This window comes from Vanacampus margaritifer, chromosome 9 (assembly GCF_051991255.1).
Source record: "Vanacampus margaritifer isolate UIUO_Vmar chromosome 9, RoL_Vmar_1.0, whole genome shotgun sequence".
NCBI lineage: Eukaryota > Metazoa > Chordata > Actinopteri > Syngnathiformes > Syngnathidae > Vanacampus > Vanacampus margaritifer.
Window position 1 is genome coordinate 4,067,542 of NC_135440.1, and position 19,834 is coordinate 4,087,375.

The 19,834-nt window shown below is 40.3% G+C and overlaps 2 protein-coding genes across 3 annotated transcripts in view; one reads left to right on the top strand and one right to left on the bottom strand.

Moving 5' to 3' along the window:
* The first annotated feature begins 291 nt into the window (after positions 1–291).
* On the top strand, positions 292–1,811 carry mdh2 (malate dehydrogenase 2, NAD (mitochondrial)). Its single transcript, XM_077574845.1, has one exon. It carries the CDS (start codon positions 433–435, stop codon positions 1,444–1,446), a length of 1,014 nt encoding a protein of 337 aa, XP_077430971.1. The 5' UTR covers positions 292–432; the 3' UTR covers positions 1,447–1,811.
* Positions 1,812–5,022: 3,211 nt separating this feature from the next.
* Positions 5,023–19,834, bottom strand: part of rspo3 (R-spondin 3) — a 28,525-nt gene continuing 13,713 nt past the window's right edge. For both annotated transcript variants that reach the window (XM_077576096.1, XM_077576095.1), the window contains exons 3-6: positions 18,626–18,769; positions 18,118–18,270; positions 16,977–17,162; positions 5,023–5,942 (exon numbers count right to left, since the gene is read on the bottom strand). In XM_077576096.1, the coding sequence (XP_077432222.1) occupies positions 5,740–5,942; positions 16,977–17,162; positions 18,118–18,270; positions 18,626–18,769 (686 nt within the window). In that variant the 3' untranslated portion in view covers positions 5,023–5,739. The remainder of the gene's footprint in view (positions 5,943–16,976; positions 17,163–18,117; positions 18,271–18,625; positions 18,770–19,834) is intronic.

Here is a 19,834-nt window from a genome sequence, read left to right on the forward strand (position 1 = left end):
AACAAATCAAATGAACACAAGAAGCCTTTAAAAATCCAACATGTTCATTCGTTATGTTAAGAGTAGGATTCTTTGTACAAAGGTGAAAGGTACGGAGTGTTATAGTTATTATTAAATCAATATTACGACTAATATTGAACAGAGCGTCCTAACTATTATGTCAAATCGAACGGAATGTTTTAACCAGAATGTGTTGCGCATTTTTGTTTTGTATAATTTTGAGGTTGTTTTTTTTTTTTTGGGGGGGGGGGGGGTACTTCGTGCGACCTGCAATCAGATACATGACGTAGGCTAACGCGAGACTAATCTGGACGCACACAGCTGCCGTCTCTTCCTGTTAGCTAGCAGCTAGAGGACGTTGGTGTCACAGCTCAGAGGGGCTTCCTGACTATTTACTTTCAGTTAACGAAGAAAAGACAAAACAACATCAAAATGTTTTCACGCGCCGTAAGACCTACGACCAGCCTTGCCCGGAGCTTGTCCACCTCGTCTCAGAAGCACGCCAAAGTGGCGGTGCTGGGAGCGGCTGGCGGGATAGGTCAGCCGCTGTCTTTGCTTCTCAAGAACAGCCCCCTGGTGAGTCAGCTCTCCCTCTATGATATCGCTCACACTCCCGGGGTGGCTGCAGACCTGAGCCACATCGAGACAAGAGCCCAGGTCACCGGCTACATGGGTCCCGACCAGCTCGATGTTGCACTACAGGGTTGCGAAGTCGTCGTCATTCCCGCTGGTGTGCCCAGAAAGCCAGGCATGACTCGTGACGATCTCTTCAACACCAACGCTACCATCGTAGCCACATTGGCGGATGCCTGTGCTCGCAACTGCCCTGAAGCAATGATCTGCATCATTGCCAACCCTGTCAACTCCACCATCCCTATTACTTCGGAGGTCATGAAGAAGCATGGCGTATACAACCCTAACAGAGTGTTTGGAGTCACCACCTTGGACATTGTCAGAGCCAATACCTTTGTGGCTGAGTTGAAAGGCCTTGACCCAGCTCGCGTCAGCGTGCCTGTCATTGGGGGTCACGCGGGGAAGACCATCATTCCCCTGATTTCCCAGTGCACCCCGAAAGTAGAGTTTCCTGCTGACCAGTTATCAGCCCTGACTGGCAGGATCCAGGAAGCTGGCACAGAGGTGGTGAAGGCCAAGGCTGGCGCTGGTTCTGCTACCCTGTCCATGGCGTACGCCGGCGCCCGCTTCACCTTCTCCGTATTGGATGCCATGAATGGGAAGGAGGGTGTTGTGGAATGTGCCTTTGTCAGGTCAGAGGAAACGGAGTGCAAGTACTTCGCTACGCCTCTCCTCCTGGGCAAGAATGGCATTGAGAAAAACCTCGGGCTTGGCAAGCTGTCCGCCTTCGAAGAAAAGGTGGTGGCCGATGCCATTGATGAGTTGAAGGGCTCCATCAAGAAGGGTGAGGATTTTGTGGCCAACATGAAGTGAACAGGGACATTAAAGTAGCTGAAACTTGCCACTGTCAATTCTTGTCTTAAATTAAAAGACTGTTTGGCAAAACTTCACATCTGTCAGTGTTTCTTCCTCTTTTGGTTTTATTTTAGCCAAGTTGTAGTCTAAATTCATAAGTAGATTTTGACCTTTGTGCTGCCCCTTTCTTTTAATGGGATTTAAATAATCTATTCAGGTGTGGCTTTATCTCATCTAGCTTCTAATTATGCACTGCTCTCTTATGTGCTATTTTACCGATATAAAGACCACATAAGTCAATCTGTATCATTTCTCAATAGGAAATACTGTCAAATGATTTCATCTTCATAAATGTGACCATCAATAAACAGTTAAAAAATATACTTAAGGCTTGTATGTTTTTTTTTGTTGTTTTTTTATTACCCAGTGGATATTTCTAGGTACACATGCACAATCTAATGAGATCAATACATTTGTGACATTTTCAGATATTTGTTTGTAAAATGGATGGATGTTTTGATTTGGCTCTTGTATTGACTCCCAAACTGTGCAGGTGAACCTATTAATATGTGGGCACATTTTGAATCAAAAGGCATTTGCTGAATAGTTGTCTTTTATATGGAAAAGACATATGTTGCATAAGGGTTACATTATGTTAGACATAATACAAACCCAATTCCAATGAAATTGGGACAGTGTTAAACATAAAAACGTAATACAATGATTTGCAAATCATGTTCAACCTATATTTAATTTAATGCACTGCAAAGACAACATATTTAATGTTCAAACTGATAAACTTTATTGTTTCTAGCAAATATTCATTCATTTAGAATTTTATGGCTGCAATATGTTCACACAAAAAAAGCTGAGACAGGGACATGTTTACCACTGTGTTACATCACCTTTTCTTTGAACAACATTCAATTCAACTAGTGATGGGAAGATGAAGCCTTTTGAGACCTTGAAACTTTTCTATCCTACTGGTTTACAAAAAGGTTCAGCTCGTGAGACTTTATGTGAACACAACCCCCCCTGGTGGCTAAAGCCTTAATTGTTATTTAAACTGTATAATATATATGTATATATATATATATATATATATATTCATCCATCCATCCATTTTCTTAACCGCTTTTCCTCACAAGGGTCGCGATATATATATATATATATTCTAATTTACTCAATGGCTTCTACCTACCTGTCTTTAGTAATCTATCTTTTGCATAAGTCCAATAGAAGAAAAAAAACATTATTCTAACTGCAGAATTAAAGGTGAGGTCTTTAGTTTTCACTCAGAATTAAACACTTCTTAAACACCGGATGTGTACACATGTAAACCTTCTCAATCAACACCTCTGGGCTTCTATTAATGTGTCCACCCCAGCCTGTATTTTACCATTTTGTTGTGTTTTGCTATGAGAGGGACGTTTGTGGGTGGAAAGTCTATGTTTACCCCTCCAGCCAATCATAGAGCGGGGGGGGGGGGGGGGGGGGGTCGCTGAAGGCAGGCGCAATGTTGACGAGAAGAGTGGGGGTTGAGCCATGGGAGGAGTCAATTTTGAATTGGTTGTTTACAAACACAAACGGTTGTGTTTACAAACAAAACTAAAGACCCCACCTTTAATGTCTTCTGTCAGAGCAAAATCCTTCACAGCTTGTCCGGTCTGACTGAGAGCGACGTATTTATACCCCAAAAGATGCTGTACTTCTCGGAATGTAACTTGTATATGCATGATGAGAGAGCCAAAAATTATTACATGCAGTTTATCGTCCAGTTTCCTATTGTCATGGTTGGATGGGCTTGTGCCATCATACCATTCTGTCACTCCAATGTTAAAACTTTTCCACCCTTTGAATTTTTCAAGTCATGTTTCAAAATGCAGAAGTTCAACATGCATCAAAATGCCAAAGATCAGTTTCTAATCTCATCGTTACAATAGTCCCACTTGTAAAGACGGGCCTATACTTATCTTATTACTAACACGTGGAAACACAAAGTGGGTGATTGCTAAATGACTTATGAAGTTTATGTGAAGCTGTATACGATCATCTTCACAGGCCTTTATCAAGTTCAGTCAAATCAGTTTTGCAAACCTGGTGGCTGAGTTTAAAGGGGCAATGTGCAAAATTGTCCAATGCGTCAATAATCTTAACGAGGCCAATGTCTTCTTTGGCCTCAATTCTTTGACAAATTACTATCCTACATCACATCATTTAGCATGCCGTGACTGTTCCATCCATTCCAGGCATCTCACTGTCATCTCCCTGTCCATCCCTTCTTGACCGTGGCCGTCACGCCATTCAACAAGCCATAAAATTCAAAGTTAATGAGTGTTTGCTAAAAACAATAAAGTTCATCCGTTTTTTGTGTGTGTAAATGTGGTTATTTTGGAGCAGATATACCAGATGTAAGGCATTATTCTAGTTTGTTTGGTTACACAAGACTATATTGATGTACATATAAGTTCAATGTTGAAAGTGTGAATGTTAAGTTGTAGTTTTATATTAAGCAAGTAAATTAGTTATGTAATAGTTAGTAATTCTCTGCACATTTTGTGTAGACTGGCTTCTTTGGGATCCGGATTCCTACTGTTCTATTCCAACATCAAATCTTCTTCATTTGCCCTGGTGCCTGGATATGAAATTTCGCACTCATCTCTACTCAACGCTGCAATGTTGCATATCTTGAGTCGAACAATGGGTATTAAAGGGGTGGTAGGACAATTTTATTTTTAATTTTTTTTTATAGTGCACTCAGTGGGTGTTACACATTTTGGTTCAACTTCTGAGTATGAATATTTTTTTGTTAATTTTGTTTCTTTTCTGACATTGCAGGGGTACTGTTATTTGCTTTTTAATTTAATTTTATTTTAATTTTTTTTACTGTATTTACTGGTTCTGAAACCTTTGGATATATTCACACGTTCTAAATTCAAACACAATTGTTGTTCCGTGCTTCATTTGTGGTGGAGTCCATAAGTCTTCTTCTATAGGATTTAGCCACAACCAAACTCCTTATAGAACCTAGGGTTAGATAACCCTAACTTCAGACTATTAGGGCTTTCATAGGCACTCTTACCGTTATTAGGATTACATATAGAAAGACTGTCAATTTATTTGTACGTGAGCAATATTACAAAGCAGGGCTTAATTTAAAAAAATCTTCACAATATGTTCTATGCGGCCCCACACACATTCTTAAACAGCAAAATCCACTTGTGTTTTTTTCCATCTCAGTGGGCGGCCATTTTGTTACTTGCTGTCGATTGTTTAGACCAGTGGGGGCATAGAACACACATTTTGGGGATATGGAAGAAAGCTGGCATAAGGGGGGGAAATAAGCACATGAAAAAGATGCAGACTCCCCACAGGAGTGTGTGGCCATTTCAGGTCTCTCATTTGGTAAACATTTGATTAATTATTAGTAGTCTGTACACTTCTGAATAATCCTTATTGATTTTGATCATGCACTTGTGACTCCCAAAAGATGTCATACAAAATGTGAGAACAGATAAAAAACAAGGCTATGAAACCCTATAGTTTTATTTGACATACGGGTTCTTTGGGATGTTTGTTGAGCAGCACAAGTTCAATTTAAACAAACAGAAAAACTTTCTGGTGAATTAGATTAATTTTCTTACATGTATAGAGCTTGTTTTGTGTCCATGACAGAATATGTGTTCAAAGGTTACGAGTTAACTTTGTCCAGATGTTGGCTTTCTTTGACTTGGCAATGAAGGTTCCACTACATCAATTTCTATGGTGATTAGGAAATGGTCACAAGATGGCAAGAACAAACCCTCTTTTATTTTTTTTGTCTTTAAAAATTCTTCACCAAATAAAATAAAGTATAGATGGACCTAAAAATCATGAACAATAAACCAACAAAATGTTTTACATAATGTTGCAAAATCTACATTCAAAATCCAAGAGCACAACGTTGTACCATGGCCCCGTTAAATAACCATATCAACAAGCATGACATTGTCTTTCTGACTGCTTACTGCTTTTCCACGCTGACGTTTTTTTTTGTTCTTTTAATACCGGCAGCAGTCTCAGCAGCGTCTCTTTCATTTTTCAAATGAGACACGAGTCAGTGATGGAAGTAAAGGAAGAGTAGCTACACAGAAAAATAAAAATTTAAACCTTTAGGCCTCATGTGCCCCAATCCCTCTTGTGCATTAACAGTTTATTCAAATCGTACAGGTAGCAGCGACACCCCCGCGGACAGGAATTGAGAGGGGCAGAGAAGAGGTAAGAGGAGGAGGAAGGTTTTGGGAGGTGTTAGACTTAAACGTGTCCACAGAACTACTGTACAAGGCCGTCCTCAGGGGAGAATGGGTCCGGGTCATGACCTCGCCGACGTCTGTGCTCCGTTTTGTTCCTGACGTCCTGGCGGTCCCCCGTGTCTCGAGCTCTTTCGCGCTCTCGTTTCTTCTCCCTTCTGACCTCCTTGGTCTCTTTGCGGTTGTTGCGATTCCGCCTTTGTTTTCGATCATTTGGCCTTTGTCCTATGTTGAGAAAAGGCATTTTATTTAACGAATCAAACTTAACCAATTCAAGTCATCTTTATTTATACAGCTGTCACAAAGCCCTTGACAGAAGCACATAACATAAAACATGAACAATAATACAATCATAACCAGGGCCGTTTCTAGCTTCATGGTGGCCCTAGTCAAGATGCTGTTTGGGGGCCCCTAGTTTGCCAAACTACAATGAAGAGATTCCTAAGCCTTTAGATGGTCTCCTAAATTACCACATTCTATTAGACTTTATGAACAAAACAGACTACAGTTAAAAATAACATCTTAAGTTGACAGTCATTTTTACATAAATAAATAAAACAGATTTTGAGTGTTTGGACAAATGTTTAATTTAAATGAAACGCAACAAAACAAACTCAATTTTAAAGTGCAACAAGGAAAACAAACTAATTTAAAATAGCTCCTTAGGTTATCAAGCAAATAGACCATAAGTGAATATTCCTCTTTTTTTTATTACATTAATATTGCAGTAATACAGAATATTAAAACTAATCTGTTTTTATATTAAAATTGTGATGTACAGTGTATTTTTAAAGCTTGTACCTAATTACACATTTGTCACTTTTAAGCATTTTCTACAATAATTTACACATTTTACTAGTTAAACTAGGGGCTGGCCAAGGGAAAGTTAACATTTATAAATAAATGCCAATGCTAGTGAGCTGGCTAGCAAAACAAATAAACTTGCTAAAAATAAAATAAATTGGAGTTTTGCTTCCAACTATCCATCATCAACAAGTGCCAACCTTTCTCCTTTGACTGTTTTTTTCTTCAGTTTTCTTTTTCTTCGTTTTTTTTGCGCCGTTGAGATAACTTCTTTTTGATGCCATTACAATGTCTGTTTTGTTTAGTACTCTCGCTAACAGGAAAGGTATATGGGTAGATGTCAATCATTCTCACACAGTTAGTGACGTAGAGGCTCTACGTCACTAACTGTGTGACACAAAAACACCAGCCACTACTTATCATCACAGTTTATTTTATTTATATCCTATGTTTATTTTTGTAAGTATAAAAGGCATGTAATAAACAAATATTAGAGACGGATAAAGACAGGACATTTTTATCGTCCTCAGGTAAGATGATAAAAATTAGCTTCGGGGCCCCCCTGGTGGCTTGGGGGCCCTAGGCAGCCGCCTACTTGGCATATAGCAAGTAACGGCTATGATCATAACAAACCAACACTCTCAAAAGACTACATTCTCTAAATACAACTGTGCTTCCATTAAATACAACATACCAACAATGTACAATATCACATGCCCTAAACTACTGGGTGCCATAAGCTGAAACACCAGTATTACTGAAATGCTAATTTAAGTATCTCAGCAAACCGGTGTCAGTTCTGTTACAGTAAGTGAAGTATACAGACTGTGCTCTAATGTACTTTGCTTTCATTTGAGTTAAGAGTATTACAGCTGTAATCACCTTGCTTAACTCTTGCATGGTCTGGATTCCCAGTGCTCACCTTCAGCTAACATTGACTCTCTGGCTACCATGGTAGGCCACCACATTAGGTACACCTGCACAACCCCGATGAGTTCCAATGTAGAAGGTGCACAATATTTATTATTTCCAAAGATAGTAATACTCCATCCGTATGGACTGTCTCAGAGGTGTTATTTTAATTAACTGTGTCTATTATCTCTGAGAGGTATCACAGTGTTGCCAACTTCCCAGTAAGGAAAGTAGGGATGTAACAATAACCGCAATATTGTGATATCACGCTATTAAAATTGCCACAATATCGTTGTTGTCATGCTATGATATTTAAATCACCACATATCCATCAAAACATGTTACTTTTAACCTGCTTCAGCCAAGCACATCATTATGAACTACATAATACTTTATGCTGCAGAGCCAATAGTAACATACGCTGTGCATTGTTTAGAAAGTAATTCAAGATGGCGGAGAACGGCAACCATACTGGCATGGCATGGATATAACATAAAGTCAGAGGCTGATATATATAGTATTATGAGCTTTTTTATTATATTGCCAACACCACCCCAATATTGTGATAATTATCGTATTGTGAGGTTTATACTGTGACAATATTGTATTGTGACATTTGGATATCGTTACATCCCTAAAATAATTAGCTATTGGCTGTCCTAAAAGCCAAAAATTACAAATGAACTTCTATTGGTTTATTGTTTATTTTTTTTTAATGTTTGCCTTTGAAATAGGTCATCACTTCTCAAAATAACATCATTACTTAAAGGTAGTGTGTAATAAGTGACCACTAGATGTCGCTATATCATGAAATGCAGTCGAAACAAGTGCATTTTCAAGCACGCACGGTACGGTGGCTTAGACAGACCAAACTTTGCTAGCCGACCACCAATTCTTATTTTGCGTGAGCGAACAATCATCTCAGCGAGCGACGGCAACTATCTGGCTTGTTAATGTGATTTGAAACACACAATTCGACACCTCTGTTACAATTTTTGTTAGAATGTACTTTTACTAGTAAAATGTTTGAACATCTATCTACTAACCTTGCAAAAAAGGATCGCTGCAAATCCCTGAATACTTTGTGGGCTGCCAGTCCTTTCTGTTGATTGCTACTTTCAATCGACGTTGTTCGTCTTCATTAGTAGGTATGTGATAAAAAGCAACATTTGGTTTACTCCTTTGTCTGTCTGTACAACCGACCGCACAGCAAGATATGACCATTTTATAAGATAATCGATTAGATAAAGGACCTTACGCTGTACGAGATTCAATGGTTACAATACAGGCAAGTGGCTCTTTAGCCATCCAGCATCCCGTAGGGTGCGTTCCCATGAGGGCTGTGACACCACCAGGGCTAACGACGTTTGCAAAGTTGTTGTTTGGGCATCCGTAGCAGGAAGATGTCAGCCTCTTGTAAGGTGAGGCTTCAGCCATGTAATATACTGTAAGTAGTGATATAATTAGTGATTACTAGATCTACGATTATACTTTTTTCAAAAAGTACATTGATGTGATATAATTTTTTTGTGCATATTATTGAAATTTATTGTAGATTTTTAAATTGAATGAATTACTAGTTTATCACTAGATGGCGTTAAATATTACACACTGTCAGTTTGTCTAGACCCACATTACTCAGATAAAGCAATCTTGTCCTGTATTGTTAAATGCTAGAATATCATCTAGAACACCGGAAAAAGTTGCTAGATTTGTCGCTAATCACTTTTGCAAACAAACAAAAAATCCCAAAAAGCTTTGGAACGACACCATATTTAGCGAGAAAGTTTCCAAGTTTCATCACTGAGAAGTAGTTCAAAACAATTTGTTTTGGTTACCATCTTGAACAGTGAGGGTGCAATTTTAAAAACTAAACCTGTCTATCATGAAATTTCTCTAGTACAGCAATAGTACTATATTTGAATGTATCCATATCCATCTACTTTCTACTGCTTATGCTCATTGGGGTCACAGATGATTTGGAGCCTATCGCAGTTGACTTTTGGCAAGTACACCCATGGACTGGTTGCCAGCCAATCAATCGCATGGGCACATTTTAATTTCTGTTGGTTATTTACTATGGCGGAGCATTGCTATATTTAACAATTCAGAAAACAATTTATGTAGATAATTTCATTTTACAGTACGGTGTAATGTGCAGGTTGAGTGAATATAAGTAATTAGTAAGTAATAAACTAATTCTTGATTATGAAGTGGTGGCAATCATGGCATCTTAAGGTGCCATAACATAACACATAACATAGCACATAACAACCAGTAGGGGTCAGTCTTAAACAGCAATTTCATTGCCAAGTACATCATCTGTTGCTACCCTCTCAGTCGTGAATGAGCAGGCCATTGTCCAAAATAGAAAGCCTTTAAATAAACCCCTCCAAGTATCTGCTCTTGCAACATCTCATAAACAAAACCAAGAGTTTTGGTATGCTGAAGGTTTATCTCTGGTTGAGCTACAGTATACAGTAATAATGATAATAACAAGATCCAGTCTCAGGAAGGTTGGAGACGGGTCCTGCGAGCAAATGCAGAGGCCCTTTTTCCTGTTTTTGTGCTGCTGCTGTTCATGTGTGAGTGGAACTGAGCAGCACTGGCTGTTGGGGCGCTTGGCTGGCCGCTTTAGGGGATTGTGAAACTGCTGAAGTCTGCAGTAGGCACAGACGCAGAGGAGAGGGAGAAAGAGATAAAGGGAGTGAGAGAGAATGAGCTTTCTCTCTGTCTCCCTGCTGTCCGCTATGTTTGCTTCCCCCCCCAACATACACACACACACACACTCGCACACAAACGCATAGTCCATCATTTTTCGCTGCTCATTAATCAACACTATCTTCTTGCTGGACAAGGGAAGGCTCACTTCTTGACCCTCCTTAACGGCCATCACACACTCTAGTGAAGCTGTTGCAACATGGTCAACCTGCTCATGCCATCATGAATAAAGCAACATCTATTAATTGCACACCAATGATGTATCACATTTTTAGCCTTTAAAAAGAAAACAGTTATTTTTGGGGGGGTGGGGGGGATTCACACTTCGCATTATGTTTATTATTCTAGTTGTAGTTTGCAGTCGTGTAGATTGCAGAACTAGATGATTCATACTGAAAATTGTTTTATATAGCTAGCACTAGACTGAAACTTAAGTAAATTTCAATTTCACAGAGTTGTGGGGCCATTTTGCTGGGCCCCACAAGTTTAGACCTCTTTTTGAAGGTCAAGACTTGGTTTTAGAGTTAAGGTTTGAATTGGGTTATAGTTAGGGTAAGGAATAGGGGTAGGCAATTATTTTTTATGGTTGGGTTTAGGGGAAGGGGCTAGGAAATGCATTATGTCAATGAGATGGCCCCACAAAGATAGTAAAACAAACTGCGCTTTTTTCCCTTTTTTTTCTTTTAAAAATTATTAACCAAGAATTCTGGCTTTAAAGTCAGAAATTCTCACTTCTCAGCATTCTGACTTTAATCTCAGAATTATCAATTTAAAGTGAGAATTCTGACTTTAATTTTGAATGTCAGAATTGTAATTTTAAAGTCAGAATTCTCACTAGTCAGAATTAGCTAACTAGCCCCCCCCCCTCCCCCTTCACTGGCCCTAATCCTCTTCTGTAGAAAATGGTGCGCTCTCTTTGACAAGTCAAATCAGTCAATGTTAATGGTTGAACAAAGATGCCTTTCTTTTTTTTTGTCAGCTGAAAAGTGGAGATCCTACAGGTAGAAGGATTCACCCCAACGTTAGCGAAATTTTGTCTTAAACTATGATATCATAAACCAATATATGTGTGATTTATTGAAATCACATTAAAGGAAGCTACATGAGGGTATTGGATGGACGGCTCAATGGGTGGATGGAGGCAGTGTAATCGGTGCACTGACTCATTCAGGGTCTGCCCCCGGCCCTCTATAAACACAGGAAGTCCCCTTCGCTCTCATTGTTTTTCCTCTCCTGACACCATAACTATTTACAACAAGTTGGCTGGATTAGTCATACTGTAGACACCGTGTTTTTGTGGAGCCAGAGGAGAAACTTAATCCATGCCGGGTTGAGATGATTAGTAGAGTGTTTATCAAAACCTACATGCATTTGGTTTGTTGGAACAGTTTGTGATGGGTTTTTCTAAACTGTGTTTTGACAAGTGCGCAATGAGAGACCTCTAGAGGGTTTTGTAACACTGTCAACAGACACAGCACATTCCCCGAAGTCGGGCCTTACTAGTCACACTGTCCAGTTTATGAGTGAAGACGACATTACAATTTCACAGTAATAGGCTTACATTTCTATAAAATGGACTTCATTTTATCCGTGCTACACTATTTCATTTTTAAGGGCCCTATTTTTGTAGACAGGTGCATACTTTAATGTGGTCCACGAAAGCAAATAATGTGTGACAACTTCCAAGATCCTTGCCAAAATATGTACCAAATTTTCAATTGTCATGTGTCATAAATAATAACATTTAGATTTTGCATGCTTTTTTGTTAACTCTTGTAACTTGAACAAACTATTATCCTTGACTTTTCATTTCCCAACTAGTAATCCTTCAATTTAGTTGGCTTCACGTAACATAAAGCAGAACACAACAGCCCTCTGAGTGAAGCAGTAACTACAACGTGGCCCTTCACTAAAATTAGTTTGACACCCCTGGATAGGCCTACTCGGTATTTTCAGACATGTATCTTGGAGGTCCATTTCAATGAATATTGTACACTTTCTATGATACTCGAGAATTGCAGTTAGTGCGTATTTTGTGTTTTTTAAATTTATTTATTGTATTTATATTGGGTTTTGCTGGCATGTGTTTATGTTGTGCAGGTAAATAAAACCAAATACAACATGGTATACAGTACATTAGCTTTTGGCTTGTAAAAGCTGTTCAGTATATTAGTCAGTGTTGTACTTGTTACAATTTTTTTTGTAACTAGTTACAGTTACTAGTTACTTCATTCTAAAAGTAACTCAATTACTCTGGTGATTACTTAAACAAAAAAGCAATGTGTTACTATTAAAAGTAACTCTTTACTTTAAAAAAGAACATACACTGTTCCTTTATGCTCAACTAAAGTAAAGTAATGAGCGTAATTCCATGTCGATAAACTTGTCTCGCCTTGAGTCTCCATGACTGCCGAATCCAATTCCCGCCCACTATGCGTCTTCAGCAGCGGCAATCCATTGTAAACAGGAAGTACTGTAGTACGGTACACATTAGCCATCCATTCATTATTTGATTTTGAACCGCTTATCCTCACGTGTCGCACAATTAAAATTAAATAATTTATCAATAACTGACTAACTCACCATATTGTAACTGTAGCTAAGTTACTATATTTAAAAAAGTAATGCGTCAGCGTATTAGTTATTGTAAAAAGTAAGTAAATTACAGTAACGCGTTATTAGTAACTAGTTACTGCCCAACACTGATATTAGTCATGTAAAAAATAGTCACTGTGTCACTCAAGTTTCAAACCCAATTAGTTCCATGTGCAGCAAAAACTAATGCAAGAATTGGGTTTTACTATAGGATTGTTAGTTTGGCGGTAGGTGTTTCCGGGAGGACGGAAGTAAGGTGCATGAGCGACGTGCTGTGGAATAAAGTAGGTGAGCAGATGCAAAGGCTCTCACCGTCCTTTCTGTATAGTTGAAAGACAGAACAAAATGCAACAGTGGGGATTCTAGGTCCAGGAACTAAAAACCCTGAAACTATTTGGCTTTAGCCACAGATGCTTCTACTCAACAGGTGGAGACAAGCTCGTTTACCTGCCAGTTGAGTAAAAGCATCTGTGCCTAAAGCCAATCTGAGGCAGGGATTTGACTTTCAGTACCTGGATTCCTCAGCCCTGTGCTATAATATAGGCTAGTAGAGAGGTTCTTCAGTGGGTGTATGTGTGTAGTCACACACACATTCTTAGAGGGCCACAGTGTGTTTTATTGGTGGCACATCCTCTGTGGCAAGCGTCCTGACGTCCGGAGAGCTTTTGGCGGGAGCCATGATTGGATTAAAGGCTATGTGCTGCCCAACAAGTGGAATGCCTGTGGCAAAAGCGGCCGGGATGTCACGATGAAGGATGTATGTGTGAGTGCGTATCTGTCCTAGGTGCTTTATATGTACTGTATAGCTTTCTATAGTGTACATGTTTATGCATGGGGGTGGAAACAAAAACCTCAGATGATTAGGTACACATGCATAAGCTAATGTACTTAAAACTTTTTGAGGTTAGTTTGATAATATTTATGTTGTAATTATGATAGTTAGTTGACAACTGTACTACAGAGAGGTGTTTCTAATATTGTGTCCACCTTATTTAGCTGCTTGAGAGGTGTGTGCGCGTGTGTGTATGTGTGGGCTGGTGGGCTACAGCTACAGGGATACAGAGGGTTGAACAGTAGGTCGATTGAAGGACAAATTAGCCTGCATTATTAATTTGAGAGAGATTCACAAGTCTTCGGCTGTTGATGAGACTAAAGCGGACCCACGTTTCTTTCTTTATCTTTAAGTTTTACATGCCTCTTTCCATGTCTCATAGCTTTAATTCAGGCAATGAAAAGTATTCTTCTATTGCAGTGTTGTCTCACGTGAAACTAGAGCGGTACCGGTTCTTAAATGGTCCCTCTGTCTTTCAGCATCATACTCATCATACTCAGACTCCTCCACATTATTATATTTTGTTTCCTAGAGACAAAATATTAAGGAAGTCATAGATTACAACAATTTCACAGGTGAAGATTATCTGAAATAATGGACAGGGGGAAATAATCCCTATGCCAACTGGAGGAGCATGGATGGTGAATTAAGAAGCTGTGTGATAAAGTTGAGGGGTAAAGCAATATAAAAGAGTAGAAAGAAAAAGGGAGAAAGTGGAGAGGAGGAACAGAAGAGGAGGAGGATGTATCAATGTCTAAGGGCTGCTGGAGGATTACAGGGGGCTCTCTGAGGTCAGAACACTGACCCCCTAGCGTGTGCAGAACGTAAACAGTGAGGAGAGGATGCGGCAAAACAGATAATTAGCTCTCATTTGCCACAGATCCCCTAAGCGCTAAGGCTACTGGTTAATCACACTGAGAAGCTCAGATAAACACAGGCTGCATCGTGACAGAATTCTTCCTCTCTTTCCAAAATTTAGACCTGAAGAAAATAATTTATGGTAAGGCAATATAACAATAACCGTCTCCAGGCAGGCGTTGCATATTTGAAGCAATAAATTGCTAATAAAAAAAATAATTCAGAATTGTATACTACTACCCCATATGATAATTTTCCCCAAATATCAGATTTTTCCTGTTACTAAAGTTGAATTTGAGCCTCAGAGGGATAATATTAAATAATTCAAGGAGGAATTATATATTAGGAATGAAGGTAAAGAGAAGTATATGCCTTCAAATTTTCATGGCTCTAGGTGATTCGTACAAACAGTAATACTTCGTTAAGAAGGAATTTTTAAATGCAAAATTTGATGCCCCGCCTCATCATATTGTCCATTGAAAACTTTAGATTTTTCCCCCTGACGTTGTCCCTGGTGTTGAGATGGTACAGCCGAAGTTAGAATAAATCAGGTTAACCATCAAGGACAAGGGGCAAACAACCCCTGTAAATATGCAAAAATGAGACAAAATTGGACATTCAAATATTCATACCTACTTCCTGTTCATTTTAGCGTATCACTACCAACATCTTTTTTTGTGTGTCTCGGGGTGCTACATGTGCCACCAAATTTTCATAGCTGCAGATCAAATGTACAGGAATAGGGCTTCTGTAGGCAGTGCTACATATCCATTTATTGTACTCGTGTACGGCAACTTTAAAAAAAAAAAAATCCGCCAGGCCTGACGTGTGTGCAAAGTTTGTTAAGTTATCATACATGTTTAGTGTCTCAAAAATCAATTAATGTAAATAAAAATAATAAAGCCACTTTCCATCTCAACTGACAGGGAGCATTCGCACAGAGCTTAAAATGCGGCACTATCATGTTGGGAGATGGGGGCACATTTCATTGTCCACAATACAAATCACACCAACCCATTTAATTCCTCTCAATTGATCACCCTCAGTGATGGCAGCGTCTGCACTTAAGTGTCACGGAAGTGGAATTAGCTGCGCAGCATCAAAACAGCAGTGTTCAAGTAAAAAACTGTCACAAATGTTTCAAATGTATAGCGCTTGTCTGAAATTGCATATTGGTTTGTGTGTATGTTGGCAGCTGTGGGAATAAACCAATACTGATCCGCTGATCGCCGCGTGCCTCCCTGCGGGAGGATGTTGATGTTGGGCTGGCTGTTTCTGCTCCAGCGTGAACTGACTTTCTGCTGCATCACACACACATGCACGCATGCACACATGTGTTTGTTCTGCAAATGTGAGGCCCCAGGGGGCTGGATCTGAGCTTGTCTGCGATCTGTCATTTAACACTACAGAGCTCGGCTACAAAACAACCAGCTGTAGCCACCAAGCACCTCAGCAACCACACACATGGTTGACATAGAAAACAAAGCATAGGGATTTATATAGAGACAAGTGTGAGGGCACTTTTCTCTCTGTTGTATGGAAATGATCATGTTTACTCTGTAGGTAGTTTGTAGTTCCCTACTGTTTTAAAATCCCAAGAGATCTCATGGGAATCGTGCAAAATCCCGATTGCGACATCATGCATGCCCCCCACTTTCCATAACCCAACTGTCCTCCCTCTAACCACAAAGAAAATCCTTTGAGTAAACAGTCATAGTCCTGAGCGGAAGAAGGACTAGCTGTGATTGAAAAAGCAGAGAGGTCTGGACTTCACAATGTTGTCCACATTTCACAATAAAGGCTAAATAGGCGACAGGTTAGCAGAAAGAACTACTTGGTATATATCGATTTTGAACCATTAATACAAGAGACCTCTACATCATCAAAAATCCAATATGCGCTGCGCGCGGGCGGGGGCATTACTCGGAGACGTGAATCAGCAAAACTGTTTCAAGTAACAGTTGTGACTTTATAATTGACTTTAATTTAATCCTACTTGAAACATGAAGCATAAAGTTGATATATGTGGTGATATTAGTAATTTATCAATGCAGACGGCTCATTTATTATGCGCGGCAATGACGTGACATCATTGTTATGGGAGGGAAAAAAGCAGAGGCGCTCAAACAAGCTTGCCTCATTTTTCCAAAAATATTATTTCTACCTCCTCCCGCATCACTCATCTAGATGATAAAAATATGAGCCCCGACGACGGACTTTATAAAAAGTCCGTGGCCCTGACTGTGACACGCTGGACCATACTTATTTACTTCCGCAAACACAGCATAACTTATGAGTGACTTTGTATCTTCTTGTGCGAATGCAGGTCCCGTTCACACAGCAGACAGACTATGGTCGCAATTAACATGTAACGCCTTATTTGTCAACAAAACGGGCATCCGTCTTTGACGGACTGACAGACTTTCCATCAATTGACGGATTGCCCACCTCTGATTAATGCTATATTCAGGTCTAGTAGCATAACTATGACAGGGTTATTCTGCTCTTGTTTTCATCTTCATCCATGTTCTACTAACCTGGACATGTTCTCCTGGTGACCACACAGTCTTTAATCTCAGAGATCTCAGGACATGGTCTGCCAAAAGGCGGTGGGTACTGCAAGACCTTACGTGTGCGGGTCTCCTGCCCTCGCTTGAAGCCACAGGTTCTACCTGACCGAGAGCAGGGACTCCACTCGCTCCACTCAGCCACTTGGCAGTGCACTGAAAAGAAAATGAAGATGTGTGACACATGCATGTTTCTTGTGCTCAGGATGTGCTCAAGTACTGCATTGGTGGTGTTTGTTGTGATGACAAGCAATGCACTTGTCTGGGCCATTTTCTTACACAGATTCCATCCATCATCTACAGCTTATCCGGGGTCGGGTCGTGGGGTAGCAGCTTCAGCAGGGAAGCCTAGACCTCCCTTGCCCCAGCCACTTCCACCAGCTTCGTGATCCCAAGGCGTTCCCAAGCCAGCCGAGAGACATAGTCTCTCCAGCATGTCCTGGGTCGTCCCCGGGGCCTCCTGCCGATGGGACATGCCCGGAACACCTCTCCAGGGAGGCATCCGAACCAGATGCCCGAGCCCCATCAACTGCCCCCAGCAAAACGAGGGAGTTCCCAGAGGGAGCGCTCTCGAGTACACCCTCCAAGGACTCCAAAAAGGGTGGGTACTCTGAGCTGCTGCTCGTTGCATAAGCAGAAACAAGTCAGGACCCGTCCCCCCACCCGAAGGTGGAGGGAGGCTACCCTCTCGTCCACCGGGGCAAACCCCAACATACAGGTGCCAAGCCGTGGGGCAATAAGTATGCCCACATCTGCTCTGCGCCTCTCACCATGGACAACACCAGAGTGGAAGAGAGTCCAACCCCTCTCGAGAGGATTGGTACCCAAACCCAAGCTGTGTGTGGAGGCGAGTCCGACTATATCTAGTTGGAACTTCTCAGCCTCGCACACCAGCTTGGGCTCTTTCCCCGCCAGAGAGGTGACATTCCATGTCTCAAGAGCTAGCTTTGGCAGCCAAGGTTCAGACCGCCAAGGCCTTTGGCTGCTGCCCAACTCACCTTTGAGAATGTGAATAATGTATCCTTTTGCGAAAGCAAAAGACAAAGCACTATATAAATCTGATACATTCATATTTTATTATTCATGAGATCATGTAGTATACACGACGAACCTTGTGGTACACACTCCATGAGTTTGTCATTGGGTTCATAGTCATCTGGACAGATGCGGTGGCACCTTCCATTGAGCTGGTACAGGCCAGGCTGGCAAATTGTACACATCTCGCTGTTCTCGCATAACTCACAATCTGCAGGGCACTCTGCAACTATATGAATACAAATGGTATGTACAACATTTCACACAGGTTTTAGGAATCATCTTCATGCCATTACCAACTTGTAAATGATGCATGGTGGTGAAGACTTTGGTCATTATAAAACACTATATTTCTCATGGGCAGGGTTGGGGAATCCAGGTCCATAAAGTAAAAACCCTGTCACAGATTGACTTTAGTCGCAGGCGCTTCTACTTAACTGGCAGGTAAACGAGCTCAGATAAGCACCTCTTGAATAGAAGCACCTGTGGCTAAAGTCAAATTGTTTCAGGGTTTATTCTCTCTGGACCTGGAATCCCCAACCCTGCTCATGGGTCTGTTGTCTATTATGAGGCTGAATACTTACTGGGAACACACTCCCTCTGTGTATCGCTGCGGACCATGTCCTCAGGGCAGCTCTCTCGGCAATCGCCCCGGTGAAGGTAGAAGCCTATCTGACAGCGCATGCAGAATTTCTTGTTGAAGCAGGAGTCACACTCAGGACTGCACTCTTGACAGACAAACACAGACCCACCACCAGTATTGATTTAAAAGGCACAAATCATTGTATGCTACCTCTTTGTTAAATATAAGGGTGTCACTGTGCGTGCGTGTGTGCGTGTGTGTGTATTAGTGTCCCACTGTCAGGAATTTATTGTAAGCCACTGAAGACAGACTGTATTTTATGGTTAATACATTATTTTATTTTATTTTGCTAAAAACAAATGTGATGTTTAGCATGATAGATGCATTAATATAACCATATGCCTCATGCTGAAAGGGAAAAATTCATTAAAGGTTCAGCTCAGCCACAACCCTAATGAGGTTTTGCAGTATAGAAGATTGATGAATGAATCCTTTATATCAGGGGTTCTTAACCTTTTTTACCTTGGGACCCAACTTTTTCTGTTGAAAGTGGCCCGGGACACATTCAGAAATTATGTTTTATGTTGACTTATTATTGTTTGTATTTAATAACTAAATTAAATCTAGTTCAGGTTTATAAAATCATTATAAAATAACATGATACAATGTTGTCATCAATGATATTTATTTATTTTAACATTGACACCCAATAAGATGCCCAACAAGAATTACGGAATCAACTTCTCCGTTTTTGTTTGCGTTTATGTGTGTGTGTTTTTTTTAAACAAATGAGGCGGTGTAACCAGATAACTGTGATTCACTCAAGGGAGTTCTTCTGGACTGCTCCACCGTGTTTTGTTCGGGAAAGGCGGGACATTCTGTACAATACTTCAAGCTGATTGGACGATGCGACATCTTGTGCACATTTGTTTTGACCAATCATGACAACGGATGAAAATGTCATCTTCGGTCTCATTTTAGGGGAAAAAACACACAAACATCTTTACCAGATAGAAATGCACAAAGCGCCTCCCGCTGTTCAACATTCAACAAGGAAACGGTCGGTAATTTTGCATAAACAGAATTAATTGTAGCGTCCATTCATCTGTGTTAGTGTAAGAAGTTTTATTTTTCGCATTAATATATGCATTTGTGGGGATCTATTTTGTTTCTAATTTGGGGGGACGGAACTATTGTAAATGTGCGTAAC